This window comes from Verruconis gallopava (assembly GCF_000836295.1).
Source record: "Verruconis gallopava strain CBS 43764 unplaced genomic scaffold supercont1.1, whole genome shotgun sequence".
NCBI lineage: Eukaryota > Fungi > Ascomycota > Dothideomycetes > Venturiales > Sympoventuriaceae > Verruconis > Verruconis gallopava.
Genome location: NW_015622137.1, coordinates 1,213,211 through 1,228,172, shown reverse-complemented (window position 1 = coordinate 1,228,172; position 14,962 = coordinate 1,213,211). Strand labels below are relative to the sequence as shown.

General features: G+C 50.4%; 6 protein-coding genes across 6 annotated transcripts; 3 read left to right on the top strand and 3 right to left on the bottom strand.

Annotated features, from left to right (window-relative positions):
• The first annotated feature begins 788 nt into the window (after positions 1-788).
• On the top strand, positions 789-2,348 carry PV09_00456 (uncharacterized protein). The gene is made up of 2 exons (XM_016353196.1): positions 789-1,109; positions 1,165-2,348. The coding sequence occupies exons 1-2, from the start codon at positions 972-974 to the stop codon at positions 2,062-2,064; spliced, it is 1,038 nt and encodes a 345-aa protein (XP_016219453.1). The 5' UTR covers positions 789-971; the 3' UTR covers positions 2,065-2,348.
• Positions 2,349-3,099: 751 nt separating this feature from the next.
• On the bottom strand, positions 3,100-4,890 carry PV09_00455 (uncharacterized protein). Its single transcript, XM_016353195.1, has 3 exons — positions 4,297-4,890; positions 3,690-4,251; positions 3,100-3,588 (listed from the first exon to the last, which is right to left on the bottom strand). Exons 1-3 carry the CDS (start codon positions 4,408-4,410, stop codon positions 3,272-3,274), a joined length of 993 nt encoding a protein of 330 aa, XP_016219452.1. The 5' UTR covers positions 4,411-4,890; the 3' UTR covers positions 3,100-3,271.
• A 538-nt stretch (positions 4,891-5,428) lies between these two features.
• Positions 5,429-6,516, top strand: PV09_00454 (uncharacterized protein). The gene is made up of 2 exons (XM_016353194.1): positions 5,429-5,905; positions 5,959-6,516. The coding sequence occupies exons 1-2, from the start codon at positions 5,832-5,834 to the stop codon at positions 6,245-6,247; spliced, it is 363 nt and encodes a 120-aa protein (XP_016219451.1). The 5' UTR covers positions 5,429-5,831; the 3' UTR covers positions 6,248-6,516.
• A 1,374-nt stretch (positions 6,517-7,890) lies between these two features.
• PV09_00453 (uncharacterized protein) lies at positions 7,891-9,791 on the bottom strand. Its single transcript, XM_016353193.1, has 3 exons — positions 9,488-9,791; positions 8,543-9,292; positions 7,891-8,427 (listed from the first exon to the last, which is right to left on the bottom strand). The coding sequence occupies exons 2-3, from the start codon at positions 9,103-9,105 to the stop codon at positions 8,253-8,255; spliced, it is 738 nt and encodes a 245-aa protein (XP_016219450.1). The 5' UTR covers positions 9,106-9,292; positions 9,488-9,791; the 3' UTR covers positions 7,891-8,252.
• A 338-nt stretch (positions 9,792-10,129) lies between these two features.
• On the top strand, positions 10,130-12,179 carry PV09_00452 (uncharacterized protein). Its single transcript, XM_016353192.1, has 4 exons — positions 10,130-10,343; positions 10,401-10,469; positions 10,539-11,610; positions 11,683-12,179. The coding sequence occupies exons 1-4, from the start codon at positions 10,341-10,343 to the stop codon at positions 11,931-11,933; spliced, it is 1,395 nt and encodes a 464-aa protein (XP_016219449.1). The 5' UTR covers positions 10,130-10,340; the 3' UTR covers positions 11,934-12,179.
• A 339-nt stretch (positions 12,180-12,518) lies between these two features.
• Positions 12,519-14,847, bottom strand: PV09_00451 (uncharacterized protein). Its single transcript, XM_016353191.1, has 5 exons — positions 14,454-14,847; positions 14,299-14,404; positions 13,485-14,217; positions 12,900-13,429; positions 12,519-12,846 (listed from the first exon to the last, which is right to left on the bottom strand). The coding sequence occupies exons 1-5, from the start codon at positions 14,657-14,659 to the stop codon at positions 12,634-12,636; spliced, it is 1,788 nt and encodes a 595-aa protein (XP_016219448.1). The 5' UTR covers positions 14,660-14,847; the 3' UTR covers positions 12,519-12,633.
• Positions 14,848-14,962: the final 115 nt, after the last annotated feature.

The following is a 14,962-nucleotide window of genomic DNA, read 5'->3' as shown; positions in this document are numbered from 1 at the left end:
CCCTATTCTGTTTCCAGCTATAAGCCAAGCCGCAGTTTCAGAAACGTCTCGATTCCCCTTTCGCTACATGTCCATCTAACAGATGGCTGCTCACTCGCGTTTTGATTCGTCTCCCCATCGGTTTCGCTCCGTTTATTTTTCACGGGCATTGGAACTCCCGCTGCAGACGCCGTCACTTTTTCCGTAGGCTAAGATTACCGCATTCGCACCCTTGTTCTGTGGCCAGTCGCTCGAGCCCGCTCGGGTGTATGTGTGCGAGCAAGATATCCGCTCCAGACCTTCCAGCGCTAAGTTACAGCAACCCAAGAAAAGGATCTCGAGTGCTGAGGCCGTAAACGCTGCCCGTACCTGAGCCTGTGAAACAGCTACTGTTCGGCAGCATCCGTAAGACCGGGTTGACATTCAGGAACACAGGCTTTGGAAACGTCGTCAGCCTTGCTCAACACAGTGTTGAAATTCATGCAACTTGTGCAAAGGCCCACTGAGGCTTTTTTGGGGCTCTGCGTCCATGCACAATGTCCTGGCAACCCGGTGTGTTTGAACTCAACGCTGTACCGTACCCAGGAAGGTTTGAAAACGTAGCTAACATCAAATTGCGCCACCCCAATCAGATCCCCGGTTCTACTTGACCGTCTATCTCCTGTGAACAAACTATATCTCCATCCTGCACCTCCTCTCTACGTACTCCACTCCATTGCAACTTCTAACAATCAACCTTCGCTGTTCGCGGTCCCAAATACTTTCTTTCACATCCCACTGGCTGGGCTGCTTTCATTCCCTACCTTCATTGCTGGTCAATCATTTGAAAAAACATACAGGTTTTGTAATTCCATCTTCACTTTCCCCGTGAGCGCTATCAGCCTATCTATCAAGTCGTACGAGCTGCTGCTAGTTCCTGCCAAATTAGACCCATCCGCAGGCTGCAAGTTTCTAACAGGACTATATCCGAGGGACGTTCTTCATCCGAAGTGATGGCAACAATGGCATTACAGTCCCAGATGGCCCAACCGATGGCGCCTCTTTCCGATCTCACTCGACACGACTCTCTCGCTTCTCGCGGTCGAAAAATGACTCCGAGCGGCGGAAATCGATCCTGGTCTGAAGAAGAGGTGCGCAAGATGTTCCAAATAAGCTCGCAGAGAATAACCGCTAATGATAGCACAGGAAAACTACCTTCTGCAGACAAGAGCTCAGAAAATGCCTTATAAGCATATTGCCGCTCATCTCAAGAAAACAGAACTTGCATGTCGCCTGCATTACCACCAGCTGTCCCATGGCAGCCATAGGAGAAAAAGAACCTCGTCTTTATCCTCTTCCAGCTCGGCCGGTTCCGTCAGACATTCCCCAACCCAATATCACCTCAACGGTGACATTCACGAGGACTTCCGCCATGGAACACTGCACAGCCAGGCGCACTTCTACTCGTCACTAAGCCCACTAGGTTCGTACCCTGTGGGTGGTGCGTTGGGATCTCGAACGCAGCATAAGGTCCTGTTACCGAAACCGCGGCCTTTGACTCCAGAAGAGTCTCCTAACCGCCTTGGTGGGTTGCGAATTAGCACTCACGAGAGCCCAAATGGATCCTCGGTTGACACTGATCGTTTGCGACAAATCTATGACTCGCGTAGAGGCTCTTTCTGGTCGTCGATCGCACAAGAATATGGTACGGATATCTCGCCGAGCCACCTCGAGGAGGTTTGGCGCCACCAGCCCAACGGTCAGCCTCCCACTCCAGACGATAGCCCGAATGGTCGACCCGCCATGCATCCCATGCTCCAATCTTCGCCGTTCCCATCCTTTGCACCAACTCTCCATTCGTCAGTCAAGGACTTCGCACCGATGAGCTTGCCATCCAATGCTCCGTCACACGACAGATACTCGTATGGCATTCATGCGGCAGACGGTGGATACGGAGGAGCATCTACCATGGGATTGGGCCGGGCGAACTCGTGGTCGGGCGGTGTTCACCAGCCTGCAACCGCCATCACCTCATTACTGACCGAGGACAAGTGCCCGAGACATGGATCTGATACAAGATACTGCGTTGGAGGCAGATGTGTTTAAATTTCCCACTTTCTTCTTCTAGCAGGATTCTTTTTTCCTTCGTATCACACCACCTTGTATTATGTGGCATGGCTGGGGTCTTCTTGTCTGTCGTTTCTTGGTCTTGATACCAACGGGGTCAATTTGTCGGATATGGCATCAAATGGGTGTTCTGTGGCGTTTCTCCAAATAGCTTGGGCAGAACCTATGCGGATATGTTCGCCATCGAGAGTGGATATAGAGGTTACGACGTACGACTTGATGTATCGCGTATGTGCTCCACATACTCTACTTGTTGTACAAATTTAGCCACGGTATATTTCTTAACATCGATCTGGTATCCTCGACTTCCATCGCTACTGACAAAAGGGGTCTTAAACCGTTGCACGTGCACCTTCGTCGTTCGCAACCATTCTGACCGTAAACGCAGAGACGTTTTACATCTGTTCACAACACCCAGCAAGCCCAAAACGACAGACGTCGCTACTAGCAACCGGATACTCCATCTCCCGTATGCCAAGTGATACTTGGAGGCGTTCCCCGAGGTTAAGCAAGCACCGATCAACGCAGGGGTGGCCGGCTGACATATGCACGGGGCAGCCAGCTCCGCACAAGACGGTGCTGCTTTGTCTTCATGCCGCAGCACACTGGGGCAATTCCGACATCGTGGTCGCGATGGTTTCGAAATGTAGCGCCTCACCATCTGACGAAAGAAGCAATTTCGCTTCGATTGCCGTCGCTAAGCGTAAACGTCGACACCGGAACGATGATGTGGCGCTGTTTTATCGACATCGGAGGCGGCCCAGTCAATGCATGGTCAAAACAGAACAAGGCGCCATGGTTAACAGATTCGCCGCCTCTGATGGGTCTGGAGTTGAACCTGGACTCAGGACGAAGCACTGTGCCAGCATCTTAAGATTTATGCAGTTTGGCTTTTTATGCGCAACACTGCTAGATGCGTTACGTGTCTATGCTCTAAGTGGTAATGTAGAGAGGCAAAGTGAATAGAAGGTAGAAATTAAAGCCCGTATTAGCATGTGAATCTGCCTCTACGGTGCTCTTTGTAGATTGATAGTTTCGAGGCTCTTCGTTCGAACAGCTATGGAAATTTGGAACTACAAAGGTGTCCACGCCACGATCGCGACCTGATTAGCCAATATATATCATTGTCGTGTTTTCTCTTGATATCTATTCGCAGTTCTCGTTCCAACTACGCTGATGTGAGTGGTCAATATTTTTGCCTCCGCTCAGGTCCAAACGTAGGTTGCTCATTTCCAACAACCGATTTGAGCACATTTCCTATGCCCTGAACGTTGCCATCTCCCCCTGGCTGAACAATTCGAGCATAGTTGTTGGAGATCAGCTGTACCCCGCTCACAAAGCTTTGCCCATCAAAGGCGCAGTGCCCGCCCTGGGGGGTGTTATCTATTGTTTGTAAAGCCCCGATCTGGTCCGGAGTCATGCCCGCGCTGGTCGCGATCTGCTCATAGGCAGTGACCGCCTTTGGGATTGAGCCTTGAAGCAATTGAAGTTCATTCACAGTACCTGGTTAATCGGTCAGTCTCCACACGTGGATACCTGCAGCATCATTGATTGCAGTCGAAACGCAAAAGACATAACGTCCGATTTCAGAGGACTCTACTTACTCTGATAATGTATCCTTGTCGTCTGTATGACATTTTGCGCATCCTGGAATTGAATTTGTGGTGGCATGGCACCACAAGCAAGCAACACAGCAGAGTTAACAAAGTTCTGCATTTGAGTTGGAATGAAATAGCCGCTCAACAAGAGCGAACCTCCAGAGACACCAGTAAAGTAAACCTGTGACTGGTTGAAGGCCACCATGTTGGGTAGAACATTTTTGACAAGATCGTTGACAGCCTTGGAATGAGCAGCCCCATTCACACGGTTAAGTCCGCTACCGCCTCCCCAGAACAAATTGGGATCCGGGGCTAGAACTGCGACGCCCATTACATTTTGTTGAACGGCCTGGTTGGGAAAGTCGAAGAAGGACTGTCCACCATCACCATGGAGAAGGACGTTGATTCCCATCGAACTTTGGTCCCCTGGGGCAGCTTGAGCACCGGTAACATTACTTGCAGCTTTGAACATTGCTGCAGGTGCAGAAATCTTGTAGCGAATATTCAACCCATTGATCTGAGCCGTCGAATCGAGGATTGTGGAGCCATCAATTGCTTGGGACACACCCTAAACATGTCAGCGACGCGTTGTTGGAGTCCACATAAATCAAACCTGCGGAATCTTAGCGGCTTGCTGTTGCGCCGTCTGTCCACGGTTTCTCTGTGGATTCGGAGCGGCGAGAGCGGCGAGAAGCAAGGAGGCAATTATGGACGCCCGCGTCAACATTTTGGGAATGAATCAACGCCTCACAATGCAATGATTCAAGAATAAAGGAAGATTTGCTGGTATACCAAAAGAGGTGGGCGAAAGAAGAGACCAAACCTGTGGTCTGATGGATGCGAGGTAGTTCGCAGACACCGTGGGATTAAAGCTACAACGGCCTTGCCAAAGCAAGAATGGCAACATTGTTCAAGAACCACAGTCAGGTCATACTCTACCTGCCAAGCAAACATACTGTCACCAAAGTCACCTTGCCGTTGAGACCGTGGTGGAGTTGGACTTCTTGGCTCGGACAATTGGTTCGTGCTGTGGCAGAGAACGCGTGCTTCAAAACGTAGACTGCCTCACACAGCTGGCGACGAGCCTAGCAGAGCGAGGACTCAAGATCAAGCATGGGGGGATGACTTAGCTTGAAAATAGAAGAAATGTTATGAACCTCTGCTTTGCAGCCACGATCAAAGCGCGCTCAGGGTCACGCAGTTATATGAACGGGCGTCTGAGGTCTGCGATCTGTCGGTCTGTTGGACTTACCAGTGGTCATTAAGTCACGATCAATCACGTGACAAACAAACTTCAGACTCCCATGAATAGGAACTTCATCTGATCTACTATAGAAGCAGATATTCCATTTCTCCATTCCTAGCGTTCATGCATCTTGCAGCTGTTTGATATGTTATGAACCGTACCAGGAGGCGTGGCAATGCCCATCGACATGTCTCTCCCAAGATGCACGCAAGGGGGTTGAACATCTGAGTCGCACGTCTGCCTCGGCTGCTCATCGACACCTTGTACCAGACCGTGACAGAACCACGTCGTTCCGCGAAAGCCTCAGTTGAACTACGACAAAGTTGGCTGAGCCATCTCGAAAGCTGGCTGCGAGATTCTTAAGGCACACTTCTGCGTGTGTCTCTGTACATTCCGCTCAATCCTGCCACGAGACTCGGGGGCGGGTTTTTTTCACAGGCATCCGTGCTGTGGGGATGGTAATGATCGTATACCAGGTTCAGCCCGAAATAGATGAACCACAGCCGTCCGTCAAAACACATCGTTGCAATGCGGCCCTCTCAATCCAATCAGCGTTCGAAGCTGGCCGGTAGGCAATGACAAGACAAGAGCGCCGTGCAGCTCATGTGCTCGGTAACTCTCTTTGTCCTGGCTTGTGAACGAGCCTGTCTGGCTTCCATGCCCAGATCGTTATGTCGGCAGTATGCAGATCATTTGTCACGGTCGAGCAACCGATTTGTCGTAGAGTGCGAGAGGAATCAACATCTGTCTAGCCTCCTCGTCTTCTTTCACTACATGTCAAGCGCCGTTCAAGACATACTTTGCTATAAGGACTGTGTAGAAACTGAAGCTCTCTGAATCTGTTGTCTCGCGCCCTTGTCAAGCCTGCTTTTTCAACGACTCCAAGGAATTGTAATCACACAATGCGCTTCCTCTTTGTTGCGTTGACCTGTATCGTCAGTCTAGTAGGAGCGCAAGTCGCGTCACCACCAGAATGGTGAGTTAACTGGAAACTGACGCGCAGGATCCCATGCTGACCTAGTAATTCAGCGGCGTCAACACAATCATCAGCGCAATATCGTCGTCCGGTTGCTCGATCACAGACGCGAGCTGTCTATGCAAAAACACGAAGGTCATCGATAACATTAAGAAAGAGCTGCCCAAGAAATGTACAAACCCTTCGGATCAAGAAACATACGCGACGTTTTTCAACCTTCAGTGCTCAGGCTATCCAGGGTTTCCCCTCAACTTCACTCAGGATGCACAATCAAGCGACGCGAAGGCGAACAGGGCGAGATTAGGGTTTTTGGCGGTGGCAGCAGGTGTGGCTTTGTTTTGAAGCTCCTTCCGTTCACCTAGTGAATACACATTGCAGGCGTATTGGTTAGGCGTTTGGGCTGTTTTCTCGAATCACTGCACCTCAAGGATGGCATATCAACTCCTGGTGCATGATGCACGCCAATGAATTAAAAGTGGTCATTCGGAAGACGCTGTCTTCTTAATGCTGAATTGCATTGGGATCATAGGCATATGATCTATAATCTTGCACATCTAAGCGCACCTAGATAAGAAATCTTGAAGCACTATCAAGGCTTCACAAGAGAATTTTCATGGAAATTTGTGCTTGATATGGTCTTTGGTTGCCCAAAGTTGCTTCCCGCTTGCAGCCATATCAGCAACGGATTCGACTCTGCCTCTGTGCTGTCAGATCACGTCTGCTTGTAGCCATCGAATGTGTTGCACAATCGGTATGGCTTCCACTCCTTCTCACATGAAGGATCGACCCTCGACCTTGGTGTTGTGAGTCAGCTACTCTAGTCCTCGGTACCACGGACGCGTAATAGTCACATCTCCAGTGGACAAGGGGTTTGCTGTGCATCTGCAGCTCAGCACTCTTGTTCTGATCTGCTGTCGCATCCTGTCTCCAAATGCTTGATGATCTGTACCCTGAAATCATTCAGCTATACTTTTCATTTGCTTCAGGCCTACCATCGGCTCTGGCAAAGGCATATGTGAACGACTGAGAACCGTGCCTTTGACTTCTCCGTCTGGTAGAGTGATATAATTTTCAGGCGCCTTGATCTTTCTAAACCGCGTTACGATGCCATCAGTCTGCCTCTTACATGCCAATTTATTAACAGCGTCGCCTTTTCCTACAGCCAGACTATTAGCAAATCGACTTCTGCTTCAAATATTATCGCGTTGTCTCAAATCAACCTATCCACGTCTTGCGATCTTGACTTCTGACGGACTACCGGTCCCTCTCTGTTCTCTCCATGTCATTCTCCAGGGCTACTTTCCTCCAGTGGAATTGATCAATATAGCAGACAGCAATGGATGACTTGCGAAGGCCACCATGGACACCATCCGGCTGAAGAGCACAGGCGTGAATCACGCAAGAACATCAAAATTGCAGACAAGCAATGTCCATCCGTGGGAATAACAGCCTTCTAGATGAAGGAAGGAATGTGTCGGGATAAATGTGGCGCTTGCTAATATGAGACCACAACAGTGGGAGTCGGTGCAACGGAAGCTATTAACTTAGACGATCCAATCCATAGGGCTTGCACGATAGCGGTGGCCAAGTCACAGAGGATACTGAAGTCGAAACCCGAACAGCGACAGGCTCAGTATTTAGCTTTGGTGCCATCATCTATAGTAACCTAAGACGTCGGTGACCGCTACAGCCGCAAATCTTTCGAATCGCTTCCGCCGCGTACGACACATGATTCCTGCTCGTCCAGCCATTGAAAATGCCGGACGTGTGCTGAATGACTCGGACGACCATTGTGCTTAAAACCACCTCAGTGATTGGGTTGATAACATATGCAAGCCTAGAACAAATCATGCCTAGGCCAACCACAGACGCAAAGCAAGAGAGCTGCACAGAATCTAAATCCGAAGAAGGCATACGGAGGAAGAAAGAGATAAGGGGGTGATAAGAGTCCAGGATGGAGGCAATGAGGATGCGGAGCAAGTATCAGATCAATAGTCGCAAAATCGGCTATGCATTGCGGTTCAAGGTGGACATCCCCATGATTAAAAAAAATAAAAAGAGATTATCTCATACGTACAAAAAAGCGAATGGGGATTACAAACACCATGCACGCCGGACCTCCCAATGTAGATAAGCCAGATGCCGCCTCCCATGTCCGTCATCATCGTCATCATGCTGCTTCGCTGTGGTCGTGAAGAATCTTCGGCAGCGGAAATGATCAGTGGGAAAATGATTCTTTCCTCACCCGAGCACCCAAACTCCAACGCTTTTTCATGATGTACGTGTATTATGGCATAACCGCGCTCTATACCCGCTGGTTTCTACTGGTTCATGAGGTACCTGCAAGTCAAGGCTCATTGAACAGTCGCGCTGTAATGTCACCCATGTACGCCTCTTCAAGCTCGTAGTCCTCGCCACCGTTCCGATCGATGCCCACATCCTCGAACGCAGCGACGACATCTGGGACATCGAAACCCATGTCGCAAAATCGGTCTACCAAAGCTTTGTTGTAGCCTCGGTACCTAATGATTCCGTATGATTAGTCACAGTGTTCACTGAAATTCATCTCACAAGTTCTGGGTGAGAAACGCTGATATGATAGAAAGGAGGAAACAAAATGAAGGAAATTGCACATACTGAGCCAGCTTGTTCCGCTCCTGGTTTTGCCTCGACTGCACAGCTTTCATCCTGATGGTCTCCGGAGTAGCACCTCCGCTTCCTTCGCCGATTTCTTTCTTCGGCGCGCCCGCGTACTTCACCGCCCATTCCCGTGCAGTGTACCGAAACTGCTCTGGATTCTTGAGAAGCATGCCTGCGACCTCGGCATCCTGCGGGTCCTTTGGCTCAGGCGTGCTCAACAGGCTCTGCAGGCTGATCAGTGCGCTCTTGATGGTCAGCACGGGCGACCATGCTGTGCCTAGCGTATCGAGACAGATAGCACCTGTGACAGAAGAAACGTTTGGGTGCCAGATCTTGGTGTCGAACTTCATTATGGGCGGCCGGAAGGGGTAATCAGAGGGAATCTTTATGTCGATTATGTACTTGCCGCCATCATAGGGGGTGTCTGGCGGCCCGATGAAGGTGCCTTTGAGATGTGTGAGGTCACCTTCATTGACGGGCTGCACAGAGATCCGAGAGTGGGGGTCCTTCTCGATGTCGGCGACCTCTTTGGCGATCCGCCGAGCTCGATTTGAGGCCATGCTTGTGAACGTGTGAGGTGTGGTGCGCCTAGAAGTATGTGGGAAAGAGTTGAGGCTCTACAATGGCCTCTTTTGGTGTGGGTGCAGGAGAAGGCTGAACGCCGCAGGACGGATGTTCGACAGGTTTAACAGGCTGGGAGGTGCAGATGCTGCCTGGCTCGAGAAAAAGGTGATTTGTCGCTTATGCCTGCAGAATGTACGTCAGTCAGTACGTCAGGCCATGATAATACGCAAAACGATTTTGAGGCAGCATGAGGGAGAGTTGATTGCCGGCGAGAGTAGTGACAACGGATTCGATGGCTCGCGCGGACTGCGGTGATCCGGGCCACTCTCCACGGCCACTAGCTGAGAAGGAGTGGAGAGAAGCAAGTAGTTCACATACTTGAACTGGGGAGGTACGGTTTCACAGATACCCCAAGTTGTTATAAAGGCCAGGATCTCAAATGTGCGTAGGGCGGTAGAGAAACGGGTGAGAAGCTTGGATGGTGGATGTGCGGAGTGACTGAGCAGCGAGAACGGCGGGCGATCAGGAACGGTAGCGTGATTCAAGAATGCTGTGGCGAGGGCGAACAGAACAGTAAATAAGATTAAGACTTGAGATGAGAGAGATGCAGTAGAAGAAGCTCAACAACAGGTTTTGACGTGTCAGTTGAGCAGTGGGAAGTGCTGCAGCTATTACAGAGTAGTATGTCAGGCCTCTGGGAGGTGAACTGTTTGGGATCTACATGCATACATACATGTATGACTAGATTTACTGTGGTGTGACTTAAATTACTGTGCAGAAACGTTCAGTTCAGTGGGTTGCCCGCTGGCTCCGGCCTGCTCTGACCCAGACACCCCTCAGGCACGTGGGCCCCCTACGCCAGGCTATGCCCGCCTGTCTCTAGAGCGTCTCTGGGGACTCGCCAGGCGGCTTTGTTAGCGTGTGACGCCCAATCACATCCACACACAGCGGCTGCCACGCCAGGCTTCCGCGCTAAGTCCGCTTACAGCCAGCTGCAGCTTCTGTGCGCGTCTACGTTCCGCCTTGCCAACCTGGAGTTGATTGCTGAACAGCGTGATCTGCTTCATCACCACCATATCTCCACCCAACGTCCCCCATCGCCTTCTCATCGCTGCCTATTCCCTCTTTCTACGATCGTCTCCCTACCTTAAGGCGTCCTCCGTCGCTCCGTCGTCTTGATATCATACGCTGCATCCGCGAGCATTCAGGCTTGAAGCAAGAGCACGGCACCATGGTAGGTTGCTTTTTAATCACGCCGCATATGCGCATACACATGCTGATGACGGCACAGGGTGCAAACCAGTCGAACTTGCCAGGCCAGGGCGGAGCCGGCGACGGCAAGGACAAGAAAGATTCCAAGGTACGTGCCTCGACGCAAGAACACATAGCGTCATGGATCCCCAATGCTGATAGTCTCCGAACCAAACAGAAAGACAAGCCAAAGTATGAACCACCTCCGCAGCCCACGACCCGCATCGGCCGCCGCAAGAAGAAGGCTGCCGGCCCCAACGCCGCCGCCAAACTTCCCGCCGTCTTTCCGTCAGCACGATGCAAGCTACGATATCTTCGCATGCAGCGCATACACGACCACCTGCTGCTCGAGGAGGAGTACGTCGAGAACCAAGAACGCATCAGAAAGGCTAAGGCGGCGAACTCAGCACCAGTCTCCTCGGCAGGCGGTGACTTGGATGCGTTAGACAGAAACGCAGACGAGCGTTCGCGAGTCGATGACATGAGAGGGAGCCCCATGGGCGTAGGCAACCTGGAGGAGCTGATTGATGACGATCACGCTATTGTATCGAGCGCCACAGGTCCGGAGTACTATGTGTCCATCATGTCTTTTGTCGACAAGGACCTTCTCGAACCTGGTGCAAGCATCCTCCTCCACCACAAATCCGTCTCCGTAGTCGGCGTACTCACAGACGACACCGATCCGTCGGTCTCAGTCATGAAGCTTGACAAAGCGCCCACAGAGTCATACGCAGACATTGGCGGTCTTGAATCACAAATCCAGGAAGTGCGTGAGGCAGTAGAGCTGCCGCTGCTCCATCCAGAACTGTATGAAGAGATGGGCATTAAACCGCCAAAGGGCGTCATCTTATATGGCGCTCCAGGCACGGGTAAAACTTTGCTCGCGAAGGCTGTGGCAAACTCCACATCCGCCACTTTCTTGCGCATAGTCGGCTCGGAGCTGATTCAGAAGTACCTTGGTGATGGTCCTAGGCTGGTGCGCCAGTTGTTCCAGGTCGCCGCTGAGCACGCGCCCTCTATTGTGTTCATCGATGAGATTGATGCCATCGGCACCAAGCGATATGAGTCCACATCTGGCGGCGAGCGCGAGATCCAGCGAACCATGCTAGAATTGCTCAACCAGCTCGATGGTTTTGATGACAGGGGCGATGTCAAGGTTATCATGGCCACGAACAAGATCGATACGCTCGACCCAGCACTCATCCGCCCCGGGCGTATCGATCGCAAGATTCTCTTTGAGAATCCTGACCGTAAGTCTCCCTATTACCCTGTCTTCAATCAGTCAACTCTGATCAGAGAACTAATGGAAACAACCTGAACAGAAGCTACAAAGAAGAAGATCTTTAATCTTCACACCTCAAAGATGTCACTCGGCGACGACGTCGATCTCGATGAATTCATCAATCAAAAGGATGACCTTTCCGGAGCGGACATCAAGGCTATATGCTCTGAGGCAGGGTTGATGGCGCTGCGAGAGCGGAGAATGAGAGTGCAGATGGCTGACTTCAGGACGGCGAGGGAAAGGGTGCTCAAGACGAAGAGCGAGGGTGAGCCGGAGGGCTTGTACTTGTAAGCACGTTTGATCAGAAACCAAGGCATCATAAGTATAAAGTGTTCTCTAGTACAGAGTAGAGTGGAGACAAAGGTCATTTTGTACGAGTATATGCTACGATAGACCGCCACCATCTTTTAAATTTTTCTTTGGCGGACGTGCAAGAGCGTACTTGAGAGAATATAATGGATGTTATCCTGGCCTTTCTCATCCTCCCACCCCGAACGCCCTTCTAAGATCGTCCTGGGGATGAATTTATGCTTGAACCACAACATGCACGCTAAACAAAATAATCCGTCCGACCCTTCTTTTCAAAAATTCATTTCTAGGAAAAGGTGAGGGTGTCACCGTCAGCTCACTTCCTCGTGAATGCAGGTGTGATGAGAAGTCTATTCTTCCCTGCACCGTCAAGGCTGTGATTGTATCGCATTTCACGTTGACACCCCGCAGAAACGATCGCGTTGGCTTTTGGTATGTCGCCTGAATCAGAGCAGTAGTCGACTTGGTGCTGTGTCAGGCTCTAATCCCGCGTGTACTTCGTCACTACTACATGAAATACTAAGAAAGACATGGCAATGTAAGCAAGGCAGAGGCACCCTGTAGCTCGATACACTCAATTTCTACGTAGAGGAGGAGAGAGCATAAGTGTGAACTGTCTCCACTTTCTTCTTCTTCATCATCGTGGATAGGAGAAAGAAGTACATTTAAACTCGCAAAGCAATCACGCAGGCACACCATTCACAACAGTGTCAATATGCTCCGTAGCGCCCTTTAGAGTAGTTGTGATATCCTTCTCTGTAGCCGCCGCAGTTCCCGCGCTCAAGACAAAACCTTCCCAGCCTTTGTTTGCGACATCAGTAATAGTTGCAATGTACAGCGGCAGCCCTCCGCTGTAATTCAACGCCTCCTTCTTCTTGCCGGGAATATTTGTGCCCTGCAACAGCTTGTCAGCGGACATTTTTGTCGAACCTTCGAGGTTCTACTAACCATATACCATGACTTCACGTTGTGTCGCAGTGTCATGGCCGAGAATTGTTCGCACATCTCCTTCCACTCCAGCTCCTTCTGCCTCGTCGCGTTAATTCTGGTCCAACCATCCTTTCGCTGAGACTCCATCACTCTCTCAATCCATTCGCACTGTGGCTCAAGACAACTTGGTCCGTTAGAAAAGGCAGTGGGCGCCTGCGCACCATATGTAAAGAAAAAGTTTGGGATGTTATGGCACGTCATCCCCAGGTATGTGTACGTTCCATCTTCCCAATGTTTCTGAATCGTCTCTCCTTCAATGCCGGAGATTTTGATGTCCTTCATTCCCCCGTTCACAGAGTCAAAGCCGGTGGCCAAAGCAATAATGTCCATTTCGTACTTGGAGCCATCTGCGAGGACGATGCCATCTTCTGTAACATCAATAATAGGGTTATCTTTGATTGAAATACAGTGCACATTCGGCTTGTTGAATGAATCATAGTAGTCTTGTTCCAAACTTGGTCGCTTCGCTCCGAACGGGTGTGGCGGCTCTATACTCGAAGTCAGCACAAACCGAAAATTGGAAAGAAAAAGAAAGACTTATACCTAGTGGAGCCAAAATATCTTTTACGCGGTCATCATGAATCCTTGCCCTAACCTTCTTCGCCCAGAAGTCATATACTTGTCGATTACTATCCTCATTCAAAAGAATATCATTGAACGTTGTCAAAATTCTAAATCCCCCCAGCTGCCACATTTCCTCCATCATTCTTTCCCTCTCTTCCATTGAAAAATCTGAGATAGGCTGGTCCACACCATTCCAATGGAAACCTCCTAGAGTAGTCAACCTCATTTTGAGCGTCTCAGGAAGACCCGCACGATTAGCTTCGTTCTGCTCCGGTGTAATCTTCGCCTGTTGCATTGCTAATGCAATATTTGGTGTCCTGACGAAGACAAATAATTCACCATCAGGACCAACATCATGTGCGCACTGCTGTGCAATCTGGACACCTGTCGCGCCCTGACCGATGACTGCCACCCTCTTCCCCCTGACATCAACATGGTCCGGCCAGAAGGAAGAGTGGTAGATTTCTCCTTTGAAAGACTCGATTGACGGCCAGTCTGGAATATGTCGCTTTGCAGCAAACCCAATGCAGGGTATGAAAAAGCGAGCAATGTACGAGGTTTTTGTGCCGGACGTGGTTTCACCTTCGATAAGCCATTTGTCCGTCGAGGCGTTAAAGGACGCCGCAGTAACACGAGTATTCAAATACATGTCCTTCTTGAGATCGAGCTTGGCTTCTACATGAGCAAAGTAACGTTGCAGCTCGTCGACACCCTAGAGTTAGGAGTTAAATACACTACCACAGACGAACAGCATAAGGAATAGAGTTAAAATGACCGCAGAGATCAACCATACCGGATACTGCTCGCTCCATGACCATGTTTCGTATACCTCCGGTATGTCCAGCGCATAGACAGGATACTGGCTGTCTACTCGCGCTCCAGGGTACTTGTTCCAGTGCCTATATAGAACTGTCAGCGTCAAGCTTAACAGAGAATATTCGCACCGACCAGATACCACCCAAGTCCGAACCAGCTTCCACAACCTTGACTTTGAAGCCTTTCTTTCTCAGATCATGGAGGAGCTTGCAGCCTGAAAACCCTGCGCCTACAACCAGAGCATCTAACTCTTCAACCGGGCTACTCAAAGCGCTGTTCTGCACGTATGTGGCATTTTCGCCACCAACGTGAGCGCCCATATCGCGTCGTAGCGGCATCCTTGCGCACGAAATCGAAGGATTTGAGGAAGAAAGGAGGAAATCTGGGTATCAAACCGCGAACAGAGACAAATGCAATGAAGGATAGAAGGAACAGGAGACCCAGAGGGAACGAAGTACTTAAATACGAAGGTAAAGTTCGGAAGAAACGGCTATCCGCTGAATTTTGAGGCGACAAAGATATCCAGGTACCAGCACAACCCGGAATAACGCCATGATCCCCTCAACTGAGGTATTAGGTGGTAGTCAACGTAGCTCAGATCCCTGATCTTCGGTAGCATGCCTTGCATCTTGCATCCCCGC